This window comes from Perognathus longimembris, chromosome 1, assembly GCF_023159225.1.
Source record: "Perognathus longimembris pacificus isolate PPM17 chromosome 1, ASM2315922v1, whole genome shotgun sequence".
Taxonomy (NCBI): Eukaryota; Metazoa; Chordata; class Mammalia; order Rodentia; family Heteromyidae; genus Perognathus; species Perognathus longimembris.
In genome coordinates this window covers 72,012,154-72,032,481 of record NC_063161.1, presented here as the reverse complement: position 1 = coordinate 72,032,481, position 20,328 = coordinate 72,012,154, and the positions used below count along the sequence as shown (strand labels likewise).

At 50.1% G+C, this 20,328-nt stretch overlaps 1 protein-coding gene across 1 annotated transcript; it reads left to right on the top strand.

Moving 5' to 3' along the window:
* Positions 1–6,449: 6,449 nt before the first annotated feature.
* Zp3 (zona pellucida glycoprotein 3) lies at positions 6,450–13,962 on the top strand. The gene is made up of 8 exons (XM_048351210.1): positions 6,450–6,740; positions 7,269–7,387; positions 8,686–8,789; positions 8,861–9,038; positions 9,137–9,254; positions 11,993–12,084; positions 12,172–12,308; positions 13,751–13,962. Exons 1-8 carry the CDS (start codon positions 6,450–6,452, stop codon positions 13,960–13,962), a joined length of 1,251 nt encoding a protein of 416 aa, XP_048207167.1.
* Positions 13,963–20,328: the final 6,366 nt, after the last annotated feature.

Sequence of the window (20,328 nt, the reverse complement as noted above, 5' to 3'; positions counted from 1 at the left end):
TTTTTTGGCCAGTCCTGGGACCTGGGCTCAGGGCCTAAGCACTGTAGCTGGCTTCTTCCCCCCCCCCCCCCCCCCCCCCCCCCCCCCCGCTCAAGGCTAACACTCTGCCACTTGAGCCACAGCGCCCCTTCTGGCCATTTTCTGTATATGTGGTGCTGGGGAATTGAACCCAGGGCCTCATGTATACGAGACAAGCACTCTTGCCACTAGGCCATATCCCCAGCCCGACAACCCCAAGATTTAAAAAAAAAAAAACAAAAAACCCTACCAAACTCTTTTTGGCAGGTGCCAAGTGGCTCATTCTTGTAATCCTAGCTGATACTCAGGAGGTTGAAATCTGAGGATCCCAATTTGAAGTCAGCATGGGCAAGTAAGTTCATAAGATTCTTTTTTTTTTTTTTTTTTTGGCCAGTCCTGGGGCTTGGACTCAGGGCCTGAGCACTGTCCCTGGCTTCTTTTTGCTCAAGGCTAGCACTCTGCCACTTGAGCCACAGTGCCACTTCTGGCCATTTTCTGTATATGTGGTGCTGGGGAATTGAACCCAGGGCCTCATGTATACGAGGCAAGCACTCTTGCCACCAGGCCATATCCCCAGCCCCAGTTCATAAGATTATTATCACCAATTACCCAGCAAAAAGCCAGAAGTGGTGCTGTGGCTCAAGTGGTAGAGCACTAGCCTTGAGCAAAAGCAGCTCAGGGACAGTGCCCAGGCCCTGAGTTCAAGCTCTGGGACAGGCACAAAAATAAAACAAACAGAAAACACAATCAGCATTTCAGTACCTTCCCCATGTGTGTACCCCTTCCTTTCAAACTTGAGGGGAGTGTGACACTAGGTACTCCTTCCATGGACTGGTTGGTTGGGGGGTCAGATGGAGGATGGCTCAGAAGCTGACATGACTCATAAGACTCTCAGAAGAGAGGAAGGACAGACACAAAGACAGATGGAGGCCCAGCTGGCTGCTGTGGGCGGTGTGGGTGTGTGGGGAGGGGCATGTAGCTGCCTTCCAGCCACTCTGAACAGAAACATGACAGGAGGACGGTCTGGGTAGCATGGAGGAAGTGGGAGGTGCCCAGGACACTGTACCCATCCCAGGAAGATCTCTCCTCACCCACGGCTCCCCATTTACCCTGGCTTTGCCTTCACCTTGGCACAGTGGTAGTCAGGATTGGGGCGGGGGAAATGAAAGTCTATCTGGCTGCAGACATGAGGTTTTCAACACTCCATTCATGGGGGCCAGTGGAACAAAGCCCTTTTGTTTCTCTGCCTGAACTGGGGACAGCTGGGAGATGGGAATGGAGAATTGTTGAGAAAGAGGGGAACAAGCTCAGGCCCCTCTTTGCTGGTGGGGACACAGTTTTTTTTTGCCTCCCAGGCCACCCACTGCTAAAGGCATTTGGGATACTGCATCCTAGACTTGATCAGCACCTCTCCTAGGAATATGGAGACAGACAGCTTCCAAAGAATCTTCCAGAAATCCTCAGGTGCCCTCACTGCAGCCCAGGAGCCAGGAAGAAAACTCTGAGCCCATCTTCCATGAACTTCAAATTCCAGGGCTCCCCAGAGCTCTCCAGGGGCCTGTAGAGATTGTCCCCCACCCTCACTTTGAGTCCACTCTTTCAGCCTGCTTATACCCTGGGGACATTGGCCAAGATGAGCCGTTGCTCATTCCTAGATGAGCTCCATCCCTCCTAGAGGCACCTGCTGGATGGCCTCATTGTGGGACAGATAAACAGTAAGTAGTACAGATAGAACTTTCCAGGTCCCACTCTTCTTCTCTATAAAATGAGCTTGGTAATGCCCTTGCCTCCTAAAATCACTGTTCTTAATGTTTTGCTCAAAGCTGGGAGTTAGTGGCTCATGCCTGTGATCCTAGCTACTCAGGTGGTTGAGATCTGAGGACTGCAGTTCAAAGCCAGCCTAGGCAGGAAAGTCTGTGAAACTCTTATCTTCCACTAATCACCAAAAACAAGCTGGAAGTAGAGCTGTGGCTCAAGTGATAGAACACCCAGCCTTGAATGAAAAAGCACAGAGACAGCACCCAGGTCCTGAGTTCAAGCCACAAGATTGGAACAACAACAACAAAAAGATTTTGCTCTGCGTCTGGCCCACTATTAGTGTAGGAAGTATTCCCATTCACCCTCATCTGAACTGTGGAACCTCAAAGGCAGGACCAGATTTTTAATGGTAGCATCTGGAATAAGTTCCTTGGGAAATGTGTGTTGAATGATGAATAATATTTTGTTGGAGAATCACAGAAGGAAATTAAACATGTCTCTAAATTGTCTAAAGACAATTCTGAATCTTCTGACCAGTAATGAAATGCCCCCCCCCCTTTCTCTCTCTCTCTCTCTCTCTCTCTCTCTCTCTCTCTCTCACACACACACACACACACAGTAGCAAAAGTGAAGGAGTCATACCTTGGGGGAATGTTGTTCTGGGCTCCCTCTATTCTTCTCCAGTCAATCCAAGCTCCTTACTCTTGATAGTTTAGGAGGGGGAAGGACCCCCCCAAGTGTAAATCAATGCAGACCTTTCTTCCTGTCTTTCCAAAGCTGGAAGGAAGGCATAGACAAGGTCGCTATCCATGGAGGTGGCTGGTGGCCCCAGCCTGTCCCCACACGACCTTAGGGGCCTTGGAGGTGGCCTGCACAGCGGGGAGCTGCCCCAGGAAGGGCACCTAGCTGGAGAAGCCACGAGGGCGTGGCCTCGCAGGGGCGTGGTCTACAAGAGGGGCGTGGCATCGCAGGGCTGGGGAGCCCCTCCTCTTCCCGTTCTAGGACTCAGGTTGCAAAAAAGCCTGAACATGTCTCCATCTTTTCTAAGGCAGCTTGGTTGATCTGAAACAATCCCGATCTTGATGGGGCCCTGACCTGGTCTCTGACCTCGTCTGAGCTGGGTGTTTGGACGCAGGGTGACTGGAGGTGTTTCAGGAGAAGTGTCCCTCACTATCTCAGCACTCCCCATCTTTTCCCTCCCTCCCTCCTTCTCTTTCCTTCCTTCTTTCTCCTGTATGGGAATTGAACCCAAGACCTTGCACAGCTAGACAAGTGCTCTACCACCAAACCATATTCCCAAGCTCCTAGTATTTTCTCATGGACCAATAGTGGGACTTGAACTTAGGGCCTTGAGTACTTCTTTAGGCTTTTTTGCTCAAGGCTGGTGTTCTACCACTTAAGCCACACTTTCAGTTCCAGCCCTTTGTGGTCAGTTGGAGATAAGAATCTTAAGGGTGCTGGTGGCTCGCACCTATAATCCTAGCTCAGGAAGCTGAGGTCAGAGGATCCTGGTTCAAAGAAGAAAGCCCACTCTTATCTCTAATTAACCACCAGAAAACCAGAAGAGACACTGTGGCTGGCTCAAAGTAGTAGAGTACTAGCCTTGAGCAAAAGACCTCCTAGCCCTTAGTTCCACCATTGGAAAGAAAAAAAAGTCTCATGCACTTTCATGCCTAGGCTGGCTTCAAATTGTGATCCTCAGATCTCAGCTTTCTGGGTAGCTAAGATTACAGGTGTGAGCCACCAGTGTCTAGCTGATTTGTTTGTTTAAAGGTCTCAATTGTTTTATAAGAGCACAAAATAAAAGCCCACAAGCAGGGCTGAGGATGTGGCTCAATGGCAGGCAGGGCACCCAGCACCACACACACACACACACACACACACACACACAAATAATAAGAAATGACATCAGCAGTGGCAGTGGAGGTCTGTAACTCCAGCACTTGGGAGGCTGAGGCAGGAGCAAATCAAGTGGTAGAATGCTTGCTAAGCATACAGGAGGCCCTGGGTTCAATCCCTAGTATTGGACAATAAAAGAAGTTGTCTGGGTATGTTGCTCAGTGTAGATCATCTGCTTTCTAGACATGAGGCCCTGCATTCAACCCTCAGTAACAAAAGAAAAATAAACTGGCTCCCACCTGTCATCCTAGCCGCTCAGGAGGCTGAGGATCTGAGGACTCTGAAGCCAGACCAGGGCAGAAAAGCCCATGAGATTCTTCTCCCCAATGAATTGACAAAAAGCTAGAAGTGGGGCTGTGGCTCAAGTGGTAGAGTGCTGACTTTGAGCAAAAAACGGTAAGGGACAGTGTCCAGGCCCTGAATTCAAGTCCCGGAACCAGCAAAAACAAAACAAAACCTACTAACTAAAGAAATATCCAGGGCTTGGAATATGGCCTAGTGGTAAAGTGCTTGCCCTGTATACATGAAGCCCTGGGTTCGATTCCTCAGCACCACATATATAGAAAAGGCCAGAAGTAGCACTGTGGCTCAAGTGGCAGAGTGCTAGCCTTGAGCAAAAAGAAGCCAGGGACAGTGCTCAGACCCTGAGTCCAAGGCCCAGGACTGGCAAAAAAAAAAAAAAAAGAAATATCCATTATCATTTGGATATGGTGGTACATACTTATGTACCTGCAATCACACACTCAGAAGGCTAAGGTAGGAAGAGGAGGAAGGGAGAAAGGGCTTTAAAACATCATTAACTTTTTAATTCTACCCCTTCTGAGTTTCTTAACCCAGGACCTATACAGAGAAGGCCATGTAAGAGTGCTGTACTCAGTCCTTCAACAAGTCCTGCCAGGATTGCTGTAGTAGACTCTTTTTGTTGGTGGTGGTGGTTGTGGGGCTTGAACTCAGGGCCTGGACACTGTCTCTGAGCTCTTTTTGCTCAAGATTAGTACTCTACCACTTTGAGCCACAGTGCCACTTCTTGTTTTTGAGTGGTTAATTGGAGATAGGAGTCTCACAGAACTTTTCTGCTCTGGCTGGCTCTGAACTATAGTCCTCAGATCTCAGCTTCCTGAGTAGCTAGGATTACAGGCGGGAGCCACCTGTGCCCAGCTTGCTATGACTGACTCGTTTCCCCAGTGCCTCTGCACAGCCACAGCTGACCATTCATCCATCAAAATGCCCTTGGTGGCTCTCCTCAAGGGCAAAGGCTAACATTGCAGACAGGCACCTTTGGGGTCTAGCCCCTCCTCTTCTAAGCAGCAACTCACTCCAAGGGACAGAGGTGAAACTCCTAGCATTTGAGCATCTCCCTGGATGCTCCATGTCTGTCCATGCTTGATCACACATGTGCCTCTGCCTGAGCAAACCTCCCCACCCCTCCATCCAGTTCAAGCTCTCCGTGGAGCCATGTGGCCCTCCAATGTATTCAGCCAAAGCCTTTATCTCTGGATGCCTGTACTAAGGTCAAAATTAACCCAGGGGCCTGGAGTTGACCTCCAGTGTCACACACATGAAGCCACGCATGGCAGGTGTGGTAGTAAAACATCTCTAATCTCAATGCTTGGGAAGCCAAGAGAGGAGGATGGCAAGTTTGAGACCAACTTAGACTACATAGTGAGGCCCTCTCTCAAAAATAAATGAACTGGGCACCATGGGTTCTCATATCTGTCACCCTAGCTACACAGAATTCTGGGATCTAATGGTCAAAGTTCAAAGCTAGCCTGGGCAGCCCAAACCAGAAACCAGCAAAAAGAAGTAGAGGTGTGGCTCAAGTGGTAGAGCACCAGCCTGAGAGGAAAAACTGTTTGGAGGTGAGAAGCCCTGAGCATAAGCCCCAGTGCTGGTACAATATAGATAGGTAGATAGATAAATGGATGGACAGACAGACAGATAGATGGATAGGAGAGAGATAGGGAGAGAGAGAAAGAGAGAGAGAGCGAGTGAGAGAGAGCGAGAGAGTGTGCACACCAGGTGCCAGTGGCTCATGCCTGTAGTGTTAGCTACTCAGAAAGCTGAGAAATCCAAAGCTAGAAAGTGAAGAAAAGTCTTCCAGACTCCATCTGCAAAATAACCAGCAAAAAGCTGAACTGGAGGCATAGCTTAAGTGGTAGAGCACCAGCCATGAACACAAGCAAGCGGAGGCAAGCCTGAGGCCCTAAGCTCAAGCCCTGGTGCCACCCAAAGAAATAAAAACAAACATGAATTCATTAATTGGAATCTGACTTGCAGGAGTTAAGATATATGACCCACAGAGTATTCAAGTGATACTTATGATTAGGCAGGGGCCACACAATCCCTGGTCTAATTGCTGCCTCCTGCTGCAGAGCATTGATGCAAGCTCCCTGCCATCCCAGATTGAATCATGGCATCCTATGTCTCCCACAGAGAGGTGAGACCTCTTAGGCCCCTGGCTGGGCTGCGAGCCTCCTTATATACATATCGGGTGCTCCTGCCCCAACTAGGAAAGGGGTGAGAATTGAGGACCCATCAGGCTGCCCCTACAAACATGAATTCAAATCTTTTGAGCCACAGACCAGATTCATAGGGTCGGTTTGGGAGAGGGCTGAGGGCCTGCAGGTGCACAAAACCCCCTAGGTGTGGCTGGTGATGGGCTCCACTGGGAAGGGAGGCAGCTGGGGGCCCAGGTGGAAGCCCCTGCCCCAAGGGGTATAAGATGGCTGGCTGGTGGCCTCTCTCTCCTCTGCCTGAGCGATCTTGTCGGTATGATGGGGCTGAACTACAGGTTCTTGCTGTGCCTCCTGCTCTGGGGAGGTGTGGAGCAGTGCTGTCCCTACCCCATCTTGCTCTCCCAGGCTGGGCCCCCTGGGCCTGTGGAGGTGGAGTGTCTGGAGGCTCAGCTGGTGGTGAAGGTCAGCAGAGACCTATTCGGTACAGGAAAGCTGGTGCAGCCAGCCGACCTCAGCCTGGGCCCCGAGCGCTGTCAGCCCCTGGTCTCCCTGGACAGCGAAGTGGTCAGATTTGAAGCTGGACTGCATGAATGTGGCAACAGTGTGCAGGTGTGTGTGTGGGCTTATCTTGGGGAACTTCTTACTTCAGAGGGGGAATGTGGGAGGCGGCTGCCAGTGGGGGTGGGGCTGGTGGTTAAGGGGCGCATGACTTGGTTTGGGCAGCCAGGCACCAGAAGCTCAAGCCTGTAATCCTAGCTACTCAGGAGGCTGAGGATTGTGATGTGAAGGCAGCCAGAGGCAGAAAAGTTCAGGAGACGTGTATCTCCAATTAAACCATCTAAAAGCCAAAAGTGGGCAGTGCCTCAAGTTGTAGAGAACTAGCATTAAGCAAAAAAAAAAAAAAGCCAAGTGAGAGCTTGAAGTCCTGGGTGCAAGCCTCAGGCCTGGAAGAAATGGAAAAGGCTGACAGGCAAAGATGCTTGCCGGCCACCTCCTTACTGGACAGCTGCAGGGCAGGATGATGTTTCAAAAGCTTTGCTCTTCTGCTGAAGTGTAAGCACCCCTCCTCCCCCGGGATACTGGACATGGCCTGAAGCTGCAGGTAGGCCAGTAGTGTTAACTGTCACCTCTATTCAGCTGATGGACGACGCCCTGGTGTACAGCACTTTCCTGCTGCACGACCCTCGCCCCGCAGGAAACCTGTCCATCCTGAGGACCAGCCGTGCACAGGTCCCCATCGAGTGCCGCTACCCCAGGTCAGTTCCCTGCAGGATGGGCAGATGCCACCCCTGGCTGTAAGAGGCACTGGCAGCTGTGGTGGGGGGAGCGGGATGATTACAATCATTATCACACACCAAAAACACCCCCCTACACACACACTGCCTCTTGACTGAGACCCAAGCTGCTCAGCACTGGCTCTCTATCAGGCTATGTTCAAAGCCAGGCCTCAGTGGCTCACACCTGTACGCCTAGCTACTCAGGAGGCTGAGATCTGAAGGCTGAGGCTGAAGCCAGCTCAGGCAGGAAAGTCCATTGAAAATCTTTGTTTTTTTGCCATTCCTGGGCCTTGAACTCAGGGCCTGAGCACTGTCCCTGGCTTCTTTTTGCTCAAGGTTGGCACTCTGCCACTTGAGCCACAGAGCCACTTCTGGCCGTTTTCTATATATGTGGTGCTAGGGAATTGAACCCAGGGCTTCATGTATATTCCCAGCCCCCCATTGAAAATCTTAACCTCTGTTAAGCAAAAAAGCTAGTTAACTGGAGATGAGGCTAAAGGCTGAGGCCAAAGTGGTGCACACCTGTAGTCCCAGCTACTCAAGAAGCTGATAGCAGAATTGCTTGAGCCTAGGAGTTCAGGACCAGAACCTGGATAACAAAGCAAAACTGTTTTTAAAAGAAGTGGGGGGCAGGGGATGTGGCCTAGTGGTAGAGTGCTTGCCTAGCACGCATGAAGCCCTGGTTTCGATTCCTCAGTATCACATAAAAAGAAAAAGCCAGAAGTGGTGCTGTGGCTCAAGTGGTAGAGTGCTAGCCTGGAGCAAAAGAAGCTCAGGGACAGTGCCCAGGCCCTAAGTTCAAACCCACCACTGGAAAGAAAAAAAAAGGCCAACGTGTCTCCCAAGTTTGGAGGATATCCTCCTTATAACTCTTGTCTCCATACTGAGTGAATAAACCCCATACCTATACCTCCAGGGCAAGGGTCACAGGGAACAGACTTGTCTTTGACTCCAGACAAAGCTGTGGTTCCAGGTATATTCCTGTCTTCATCCTGGACCCAGATGGCCTCCCAGTTGAGGGCTGGGCTGCCCTCAGGTGAAGGAATTCAGGAGGGTTAAGGGTCAGCCTTGGGCTTCTAATGCTTCCTCTGTTGATGGGGCCACGGTTGAAGACTAAAGTGGGTAGAAATGGGACACCTGGGCTGGGGGTGTAGCTCAAGGGGCAGAGTGCTGCGCTGGCATATGTGAGGCCCTAAATTCAATCTCCAGAACTACAGGAACAAGGAACATCCCCATACTGTGGACCTAGTTGAGGTGTCCCCTGACTTCTCTCCCAGGCAAGGCAATGTGAGCAGTCATGGCATCTTGCCCACCTGGGTCCCCTTCTGGACCACCATGTCCTCGGAGGAGAGCTTGATGTTCTCTCTGCGTGTGATGCAGGGTAAGTCGGGGGTCTAGAGAATGGGGGAGGCCCCCTCCAGTCTCTTTAATTCCTAGCTTTGTCGTCCCCAGAAAACTGGAGTGCTGAGAAGTCATCTCCCACATTCTACTTGGGTGAGGTGGCCCATCTTCAGGCAGAAGTTCACACCAGCAGCCATTTTCCCCTGCGACTGTTTGTGGACTACTGTGTGGCCACCGCCACGCCGGACTGGAGCTCTTCCCCTTACCACGTCCTCGTGAACTTCCATGGGTGAGGCTGGGCCACTTTTCCAGGGAGCTTTACTACAGACAGCCGGAGAGCCTCTGTCCCCAGCTCTTAACCCGATTCCACCCTGGTTGCCTTCCCAGCTGCCTAGTGGATGGTGTCTTTGGTGGCTCCTCTGCATTTCAAGTCCCCAGACCTGGGCCGGAGATTCTCCAGTTTACCATGGATGTGTTCCACTTTGCCAATGACTCCAGAAACACGGTAACAACATGACTCAAATAGCCTGGGATACAGCTGGATTCTGGGTCCAGTTTAATATTTAACTCCTCAGTGTTCTCCTTACCTGACTCTCCTTAGCTTTGTTCATGGGTCTTCTAAGCTAATGAGGCCCGAACTCCTAAGACGTGGGTGAGAGGAAGAGATCTGAGATCTGAGGATTGGAATTTGAAGCCAGCCTGGGCAGAAAAGTCGCTTATCTGCAATTAACCAGCAAAAAGGCAGAAGGCCAGGTGTGGCTCAAGTGTTAAGAGTGCTAGCCTAGAGTGAAAGAGCTCAGGGCCAGTGCCCAGGCCCTGAGTTCAAGCCTCAGGATTAGTGTGAGTACGTGCACACACACATATACACACACAGCTATGGGGGAACTACTTTGGGACCTTCCCAGTTAGAAGCAGGAGAATGTGCCAGAGGGAAGCTGAGTACAAAGAGTTCTCTTCTTTTTTTTTGCCAGTCCTGGGGTTTGGACTAAGGGCCTGAGCACTGTCCCTGGCTTCTTTTTTGCTCAAGGCTAGCACTCTACCAGTTGAACCACAGTGCCATTTCTGGCCTTTTTGTATATATGTGGTGCTGAGGAATCGAACCCAGGGCTTCATGTATATGAGGCAAGCACCCTTCCACTAGGCAATATTCCCAGTCAGAAAGAGTTGTTCTCCAGGGAGGCCTTGCTCTTGTTTTTAAAGACAGATGGATGGATAGGTAGCTGGAAGTATGGGAAACTTAGACTGAATTCTAGGGCTTCAGTTCTAAAATGGTTTTTCTGCAGGTGCACTTAGCCACTAGGGGGCAGTCAAGGCCCATGGCCAGAAGGTGGCGGGATCTCTGTAGTCTACTGGTGAACAAGGGATGTTGAAAAGCTGTTTGGGGGAACTCTGGGAGATGGACCAGGTCAAATTGAGCTGGAGCTGGGTCAGAATTCCTGACCCCGGGTGCTCTGTGGGAGGTTCTAGGAACCATGCAAGATGGTTGATTTCAAGCCATTCATCCCAGCAGGAGCTCATCTTGCTAGTTAAGGGTCAAGCAGCATTTCCCAGAGGTTGAGGGTGGGCCTGGTGAGGCTGGGCATAGGGATAGAAAAGGCATATGCCAAGCCTGGTGCTGGTGGCTCACACCTGTACCCCTAGCTACTCAAGAGGCTGAGATCTGAGCATTGCAGTTCAAAGCCAGCCCAGACAGGAAAGTCTATTAGACTCTTTAGTCTCTAGTTAACCACCAAAAAGCTGGAATTGGAAGTCTGTCTCAAGCAGTAGAGTATAACATTGACTGAAAAAGCTAAGGGAGAGTGCCCAGGTCCTGAGTTCAAGCCCTGGAATCATTAGTAAAAAAAAAAAACAAAACACAAACCCAGGCTGGGAATGTGGCTTAGTGGTAGAGTGCTTGCCTAGCATGCATGAAGCCCTGGTTCAATTCCTCAGCACCATATACACAGAAAAAGCTGGAAGTGGTGCTGTGGTTCAGGTGGTATAGAGTGCTAGCCTTGAGCAAAAGAAGCTCAGGGACAGTGCCCAAGCCCTGAGTTCAAGCCCCAGGATTGGCAAGACAAAAAACAAAAACAAGGAGATTTGGAGCTCAGGAAATCAAACCCCACTATCTTAAACAGAAACATCAGAGGAATTAGTAGCACAAAACATGTGTCCAAGGACTCTGGGTCACAGAAGGGACAGGACCCTGTCCCTAGCAAGGACATCATTGAATTATTGTCACAGTCAAATGGTAGGTGCTCTTAGCCTGCTAGAAAGATGTTCACCATGTTGGTCACCTGGAACAGGGTGAGGAGACAGCGATGCTTGATCACTGCCTTATTATGGATTACAGGGCTCAGCATGCCCAAGAGATTAAGATGCCAGGTGCTGGTGGCTCACGCCTGTAATCCTAGCTATTCAGGAGGTTGAGAGCTGAGGATCATGGCTCAAAGCCAACCTGGGCAAGAAATTCCATGACTTTATTTTTTTTGTCAGTCCTGGGGCTTGAACTCAGGACCTGGACACTGTCCATGAATTTCTCTTGCTCAAGGCTAGCACTCTACCACTTGAGCCACAATGACACTTCAGGGTTTTTCTGTTAATGTGGTACTGAGGAATTGAACCTAGGGCATCATACATTCTAGGCAAGCACTCTACCACTGAGCAATATTTCCAGCCTCTGTGAGACTCTTTTATCTCCAATTAATCACGAAAGTGGAGATGCTCAAAAGTGGTAGAGCCAAAGAGCCAGGGACAGTTCTGAGTTCAAGTCCCATGACCAACCAAAAGACAAAACCAAAGATGATGGCTCCAATCTAAACAGAAGTTTTCTGATTTGTTCTGCCAGCTCTTGGAGCAAGTCAACTTCTGGATCATCTTGGAGATTGGTGCTCTTAAGAGCTAAGAGTTGAGAATTAGCTTGATGGCCTAGCAGAGTGGTACATGCCTGTAGTATCAACTACTCAATATGTGGAGGTAGGAGGGTCCAGTTAAGTGGAGATTAAGAAACTCTTCAACACTCTTCCTGCCTGGGCTGGCTTTGAACCTTGATCCCTCATATCACAGCTTACTGGATTACAGATTTGATCGCTGGTGCCTTACCCAGGGCAAATGTTTGAGATTTAAAAAAAAACAACCCAAATGCAAAAGTGTTGGGCTATCATCACTCACAAGCATGAAGACTTGAGTTCAATCCTCAGTACGGCAGTGGCTCATTGGCACAGCCTACAACTCAGTCCCCTGACAGCTACTGTTTTCTTTCAGATTTATATCACCTGCCACCTAAAGGTCATTCCAGCCACCCAAGCCCCAGATCCAGTCAACAAAGCCTGTTCTTTCAGCAAGTCTTCCAACAGGTGAGGGGACCCAAGCCTTTGCGACTGAGGTAGAGCCCGTTCTGAGACTACTTATAATTCTGAGCTTCCCGGTCTTTCTCTTTCCAGCTGGTCACCAGTAGAGGGCACCGCAGACATCTGCAAATGCTGTGACACTGGTAATTGTAGCAGGGCAAACCAATCCAGTGACATGAACCATGGGAAGACCAGGGTGCCCAACGTAGCTTCAAGAAAGCGCAGACACAGTAGGTCACATGCTGGGCTATCGACTGCCTTCCCTTCTCTGGTTCCAGGGCACCCGCTGTTACTTAGGATGCCCTTCCTTTCCTTTGTCTCTCATTAAGGCTGTTTACTGAGGGAGTGTGCTTACTGAGTATAATAAAAATCTTGAAGCCAGGTGACCGTGGCTCACACCTGTAATCCTAGCTACTCCGGAGGCTTGAGATCTGAGCCTTGCAGTTCAGAGCTAGCCCGGGCAGGAAAACCGGAGACTCTTATCCCCAATTAATCACACACAAAAAAGCCATAAATAAGGGCTGTGGCTCAAGTGAGAGTACCAACCTTTAGCAAAAACACTAAGGAACAGCACCCAGGCCCTGAGTTCAAGCCTCAGCACTGGCATGCACACAGTTTAATTTGGAGAGTCTGAGTCTCTTCCCCAAGAGAGGATGCCAAGTATACCGGCTCTCCTTGCCAAAGCATGGGAGCAGGGACCTGCAGACCCATAACCGAATTCCTGCTAAGGGAAGGGTGGCCTTGAAATCTGGGTGTGGTGGTCACATTTAAAATCCCAGCAGTCAGGAAGCTAGAGGACAGAGTTCAAGGCCAGTCTGTGCTCCATATTGAGCTCCTATCTACCACCCTACTCCAGGTTGGGGTTGTCAGCAATCCCCTGCCTCAGGTTCTCAGCTCCTCCCATTAGCCCACAGATATACCCATACCTAAACTCCCTGCCCTAGAGTTATAATGGGCCACTCCCACTCACCATTCAGACCTAGCTAGTTTCCCTTTAGCCCCAGAGCTACATAAGTAAGCTACCACCTGAATAAGGTCTGAAGCCAGCCAGCTGCTATGTTGCTCCCTCTCCCCTGGTAGATATGGCCCCACTAATCTCCTTATAAACCTTCCTCTCCTGTCCTTGACTATCTGTCTGGTCCCCTGGGATGGTTGGGACAGATCCTTTCAGGGGTGTGGCTAAGCAGAGCTCTGTGTGTGTGTTGGTTCTGGGGCTTAAAAACGGGCTAGGCAATCCCTTAGCTAATGCTCTACCATTAGAACCCTACCTCTACTTTGAATTTTTTTTTTTTTTTGCCAGTCCTGGGCCTTGAAATCAGGGCCTGAGCACTGTCCCTGGCTTCTTTTTGCTCAAGGCTAGCACTCTGCCACTTGAGCCACAGCACTACTTCTGTTTTTCTGTATATATAGTGCTGAGGAATTGAACCCAGGGCTTCATGTATGTGGGGCAAGCACTCCACCAGTAGGCTATATTCCCAGCCCTCACTTCGACTTTTTGCCTTTATTGCATTTCTCACACATGTCTGCCCAGGCTTGCTTTGAGCTTCAGTGCTTAAATCTCAGCCTTCTGAATAGCTTGGATTATAAATAGGAACTCCTGGCTCTTAGCACTTTTATTTTTTTTAAGCAAAAAACATGACCTTCCTTTTCCTGTGTCCTGTTCTTCTTACAGTGACAGATGAAGCTGATGTCACTTTGGGGCCGTTGATCTTCCTGGGGAAGGCCGGAGACTACAGCGTGGAGGGTTCCACCTCTCCTGCTCGCACCTCCATGGCACTGGGCTTAGGCCTGGCCACTGTGGCATTTGTCACCATGGCTGTAATCATCGTGGGTCTGGCCAGAGACTGTCACACTGCTTCCCATTCTGTGTCCACTTCCCAATAAAAAGAGAACTGGCTCTGAGTGTGTCCATGGCTTTCATGTGGTATTTGGTGGATGCCGCCCACTGGGGCGAATGTTCTGTCAGGCAGTGCCCTGGTCTCCAGGGAGCACCACCTGACCTCCAGGGAGAAGATACCTGTCTAGAATGGCTTCACAATCTAGTCTCCATGGAGGCCCAGATAGCTGTAGAGGACAAGGGCACAATAGGCCCAAGGCAGCCTGGTTTCTTTTTTTTTGTTTTGTTTTTTAATTTAACTTTATTGTCAAGGTGATGGTCAGAGGACTTAGTTTCAAGTACATTTCTTGTTAACCCCCTCCCTCGCTTTTCTCCCCCCCCCCCCCAGCCTGGTTTCTAAGCTAGCCAGCTAGAGTTCTGTGGCTGTGAGGGGGGGAGGGGAAGGGAACAGGAAGGAAAATGGGAGCTATGTCTCCCTTCCCTAAAAGCAGCAGGCAATTACCTGCCTAGCTGAGGCCTGAGGTGAGGGGTAGCTGGCTCCCCCTCCCCAAGGCAATGTAATCTCTACTCCTAGCCTGGGTCAGTGTTAGGGGTACTCTGGGTGGGGCAGGAGGGGCACCTTTGATAGTAACAGACTTTTGGGAGTCTGGGAATCTACCTTTTGTCAGTTGTGGGGCTTCAATTTGTAATGGGGTCCCCCCAAGGGAGGGACCACATGTAAGGGGGCCTGAGGGGGGAAATCTCCCATCCCTACAAGAGTCCACCACTCAGTCTCAAGTAAAAAGATGGATTTATTGGGGAAGTAAAAAGTATACTGACCGGCCATGGTCATGTCCCAGACTCGGGAACCACATGCCCCAGGCCATGCTCAGGGTTGAGTTATAAAGGCAAACACCACAAGGTCAAGATTGCTACACACAGGTAGCCAATGAGGTTACAACACTTACAGAGCATGCTAGGTCACAGACAGGTGGCCGATGGAGTTACAATCTGCCTCACAGTAACTGTTTGAACCAACCTATCATGTTAGGCTTGGCACACGAATTTGGCGGGGCTCACATGATGTGGGTGGATAGGCCTACTCATGGAAAGGCACAGGTTTAATCTTGAGCATTCACAATCTTATCACAGAGAAGGGGAACTTCCCTGGATAGGGCGGGGGAGATCTTAGTGAAGATGGAGTCGGCTTCTGCTCTCTTTAATCTGAGATGGAGTCAATCTGACATTGTAATGTGGGGGTCAGATCTGGTCAACAAAAGAGGACAGAAGCTGACTCCATTTCCACTATCTCCCCAGCCCCTCCAGCTCAGAGGCCTAGGAAGATTTCCCTTTCCCCGTAACCTGGTTTATCCCACAACCAAGAAAGTCCTCGCCTGTTGGGGACTCAGTTTTGGCCTTGGTGGGGGAAGGGCGCCAAGAGCTAGACGCTGCCCTTCCCCCAGCCCTGGGACAGTGTGGGAGGGAGCCCCTCCCACCTTCCGGCCTCAACCGGAAAAGAAGCCCCCCGCCCCTGGGGGGCAAACACGTGTGTGCCACCATGATAGGGTTGTCCAGCCCACAAAGGAAGTTTCATGACATCACCTGATGGGCAGCCCGGCTTAGCCAATGGCCCAAGTCCTTCCCTTTCCCGCCATTACCGCTATATAAACCCCCCTCCCAATTAAATCCTTTGAGACTCATTCAACCATCCAGCCGTCTCCCCGTTATCTTTGTCCTGCGGTTCCTGACACATTATGGGGGGCCGAGGAAGGGATTTCTGCATCCCACTTCAGCCTAGAGCAGTCCAGAAAGGACTCGCCTTACTCCTTCTGCCGGTCTGAGGGGTAGGGCGGAGTTTCTTCCATAAAATCGAGGTTCAGGCATTCCCCCCCTGGGAGATGTGGGGGGAAGGGGTCCCAGAGATCCCGACACTCACCCTCATGGGAAATGAACACACCCCTAGACAATGAGTCAGAGACAGAATCTACAATAGATTCAGAGCAAGACTTAGGGTGGTTTAGTGTCCTGAGGCCAGGATGCTTTTGATAGCTCAAAGTGTGGGCTGAAGATATTGGCACCTCTTGGGAGTTTGTTAGACATGAAACAGTCATAGGCTGGAGACCTAACACCAGAGGATCGGTGGGTTAGGCCATCTGTCCCAATATGCCACAGATGCACGAGGCAGGTGCTGATGGCCGTCATCCTAGATACCTGCAAGCCTGCGATCTGAGAATAGAGGTTCAAAGTCAGCCTGGGAAGGAAAGTCTGAGACTCTCATCTCTAATTAGGCCTTGATTACCCCCCCCTCAAAAAAGCTAAACATCACAGAGGCTTTGAGTTCAAGCCCCAGGACTGGCACATGCATGTGCACGTGTGTGCATGCATGCATGCTCGTGTGTGTGTGTGTGTGTGTGCACATGTGCACATACAAAGTTTGTAATGAAGGGCAGAAAAATATTTCACAGTCCAGGAAGAGGCAAAGTGAATGAACAAGTGAGTGCATCTTTCAGAGGGAGATGTGAGCTTTGGATGTAAATAGAATGGAGGTGGGGTCAGGTGTGTTTAATTATTAAACCGTGGGTTACAGGCAAAGTGCAGCCGCTGATCATTATCTGGTTATCTCTGTCTTCACTGGTAGGGATTAGTCTGGTTCCCAGGGCCCCTTGCCTCCTGGCTCAGGGGTGCAGCCTCATTATAGGCAACTGTCCTGGGGGTGGGGGAGGGCTTCTAACACCGGGCTCTGATCCTTTCCTTCCAGGTAGCTTCAGTCAGAAAGATATTATTCAAGCCGGCACCAGTGGCTCACACCTGTAATCCCAGCCACTGTGGAAATTGAGATTTGAGGATCTCTGTTCAAAGCCAACCTGGGCAGCAAAGTTCCATGGAACCCTTATCTCCAATTAATCAGCAAAAAAGTCAGAAGTGGAGCTGTGGCTCAAGTGATAGAGTGCTAGCCATGAGAAGAATGCCAAGTGCAATGGGGTCCTCCCAAGGGAGGGGACCACAATGTAAGGGGGTCCGAGGGTGGGGGGATTCCCCATCCCTCCAAGAGTCCACAACTCAGAGACAGTCTTGAAGAGTTAAAGTTGGGCATAACAGTCTCAAGTAAAAAGATGGATTTATTGGGGAAGCAAAAAGTATACTGACCAGAGGGTCAGCCCTTTCAGGCTGAATCTCCACGTCCCCCCCTGGGGAGACGTCAAACGTCTAATTGTGGGGGACACTCGGATCTGCGTGCTGCTCCTGCCAGCGGGAGGGCAGAGCGTGTCCCGGTCGGGCCAAGCTGAGAAGAGATAGGGCTGCCGAAATCCCCGCACATCCCCAGACCCCCTTACGTTTAAGAGACGACACTCGACATGGAGATTCCAGGGGAGCCGTGTGATGGTCTACCAGCTTTCAAAGGGTTTTATTCAAGGGAGGGGTTTATATAACAGTAATGGCGGCAGGAAGAGGAGGGACTAACTGGGTATTAACGATTGGCTAATGAACTGTTCATCACGGTGATGTCACGGAACTTCATCTATGGGCGGAGACCACAGCCCCCCCAAGGACCAGGCCTCTGGGGTCTCCAGCGCCATTATATGACATGTGCTCGCAGATGAGAGGCGGGGCTGGTTTGGCATCTCTTCTGGAAGGACCTGGAAGGGAGTGGGAGGGTCAGCAGCCAAGCAGCCCCTGGGCGGGAGAAGGGGCCTGTCTCTTAGGTATAGCCAGACCAACAGTGCCCCGGGGGCTGGGGATATGGCCTAGTGGCAAGAGTGCTTGCCTCGGATACATGAGGCCCTGGGTTCAATTCCCCAGCACCAACACACATACACACACACACACACACACACACACACACACACACACCCAGCAGGGCTAAAGACATGACTCAAATGACAGAGTGTCAGCTGAGAACACAAGCTGAACAAGTGTGAGGCATTGAAATCAAGCCCTAGTAACACACACACACACACACACACACACACACACACAGTTTGGGTGGACACTTGCTGGAGGGCAAGAAAATCCCCCAGAAGAGGATGAGCCACAGATCTACTTCTGGCTTTTTGCTGGTTAATTGGAGATAAGAACCTTACAGCCTTTGCTGTCCAGCTGTTTTGAACTGTGATCCTCAAGATCTCAGCCTCCTGAATACTTAGGATTACAGGCAAGCCTTCAGGCTCCTGCTTAACTATTGAACAGTCCTGGTACCACAATCCTAGATGATCACTATCTCAGACCTTGTTTTGGGAGTAGGTTTGGAGAAGTTGTTCTAAACTCATGATAATCAGGATAAACAAGTCTTGATGTCTCCTGCAGCCTTTGTTGTCCCTCAGGGTAATTCCTGCTAATGATGTTTATCTTTCTGAAGGTTAAAATGTGTACTGTGAAATTGATATAGTTACTTAAATCTCAATAAAGAAAAAAGATATTAAGTTAAACATTTCATGTATAAACTAAAAAAAATACACGTTTGTGTGTGTGTCAAATAAAATATCACCTTTACCTTATGCAGCCAAAAAAAAGTCAATTTATCCCACTTGAAAGAGGATGAAAATGCATTTATAGTATGGATCAATTAAAAAAACAAAAAACACTTTGGGATGGGAATATGACCTAGTGGCAAGAGTGCTTGCCTGCCTTGTATACATGAATCCCTGGGTTTGATTCCTTAGCACCACATATATAGAAAATGGCCAGAAGAGGTGCTGTGGTTCAAGTGGTAGAGTGCTAGCCTTGAGCACAAAGAAGCCAGGGACAGTGCTCAGGCCCTGAGTTCAAGCCCCAGGACTGGCAAAACAACAAACAAACAAAACCCCAACACTTTACAAAAAAATATGTTATTGGTTCATGATCCATCCTGTCCTTTCCAGATTCCCAGCTGGATTGCAAAGTGGCTGCCAAGAAGAGTGGTTTAGAGAAGAGATAGCCCCTCTCTCAAGAACTGGAGGTCAGGGCTGGGAGTATGGCCTAGAGGCAAGAGTGCTTGCCTCCTACACATGAAGCTCTCAGTTCGATTCCCCAGCACCACATATATGGAAAACAGTCAGAGGGGGCGCTGTGGCTCAAGTGGCAGAGTGCTAGCCTTGAGCAAGAAGAGGCCAGGGACAGTGCTCAGGCCCTGAGTCCAAGGCCCAGGACTGGCCAAAAAAAAAAACCAAAAAACAAAACAAAAAAAAAAAAAACTGGAGGTCATGGCATGAGTGTAGCTTTCTATGCTTCCTGCTATGAATACCATCTGTTCTGGGTGTTGTAACATCCTGAGAAATTGTCCTTCAGTCAACTTTTCTTCTATTTCCTCCGTGGAAAGAGGAAGTGTCCTGTGGGGACGAAGTGTGGGGAGGGAGTCTCCAGCAAGGATGTCAAAGGCCAAAGGCCAGTTTCCCCACCTCTCGGTGGAGCCATACTGGTGTAGAAAGGACTTGACAGGGGGCTGGGAATATGGCCTAGTGGCAATGAAGCCCTGGGTGATTCCTCAGCACCACATGCATAGAAAAGGCCAGAAGTGGTATTGTGGCTCAAGTGGCAGAGTGCTAGCCTTGTGCAAAATGAAGCCAGGGACAGTGTTCAGGCCCTGAGTTCAAGCTCCAGGACTGGAAAAACAAAAGAAAACAAAACAAAATAAGGAGTTGACAGGCAGCTGATTGTGTATGTGCACCTCATGTGTCAGTGTCTATGTGCTGGTACTAGGGCTTTGAGCCCTCATTTGGCTTTTTCTGATCAAGGCTGATGCTCCACCACTTTGTACCTCAGTCCTCAAATCTCAGCATCCTAAATTGCTAGGATTACTGGCATGAACCACCAGTGCCTGCCCATTGGAGATAAGAGTATAATGGACTTTCCTGCCTGGGCTGGATTCAAACCTCGACCCTCAGAGCTCATTCTCCTGAGTAGGTAGGATTAAAGGTGTCAACACCAGCACTTGGCCCAACAGTTGTTGTACTATCCATTACTGAAACTTCTGCTCATGGAACCGTTTCCTACACTTGGTTGTAATGGAGTCCGCCCAAGGGAGGGGACCACAGTGTAATGGGGTCCGAGGGTGGAGGGATCCCCCATCCCTCCACTCAGAGACAGTCTCAAGCAAAAAGATGGATTTATTGGGGAAGCAAAAAGTATACTGACTGGCCAGGATCATGGCCCAGACTCGGGAGCTGGGACCACACCCCGGGCCACACTCGGGGTTGGGTTATAAAGGCAAACACCACATGGTCAAGCCTGACACACACAGGTGGCCAATGAGGTTACAACACTTACAGAGTATGCCAGGTCACACACAGGTGGCCAATGGAGTTACAATCTGCCTCATGGCAACTGTTTGAACCAACCTATCATGTTAGGCTTTGTTGGGGACTCAGTTTTGGCCTTAATGGGGGAAGGGCGACAAGAGCTCCTGAGAAGCTGCCCTTCCCCCAGCCCTGGGACAGTGTAAAAAGCTAGCCCCTCCC

Coding starts and splice junctions, on each gene's coding strand:
- Zp3 (XM_048351210.1), top strand. CDS start 6,450: ATGGGGCTGAACTACAGGTTCTTGCTGTGCCTCCTGCTCTGGGGAGGT. Junction 7,388..8,685: donor ATCGAGTGCCGCTACCCCAG/GTCAGTTCCCTG, acceptor CTTCTCTCCCAG/GCAAGGCAATGTGAGCAGTC. Junction 9,255..11,992: donor CCAATGACTCCAGAAACACG/GTAACAACATGA, acceptor GTTTTCTTTCAG/ATTTATATCACCTGCCACCT.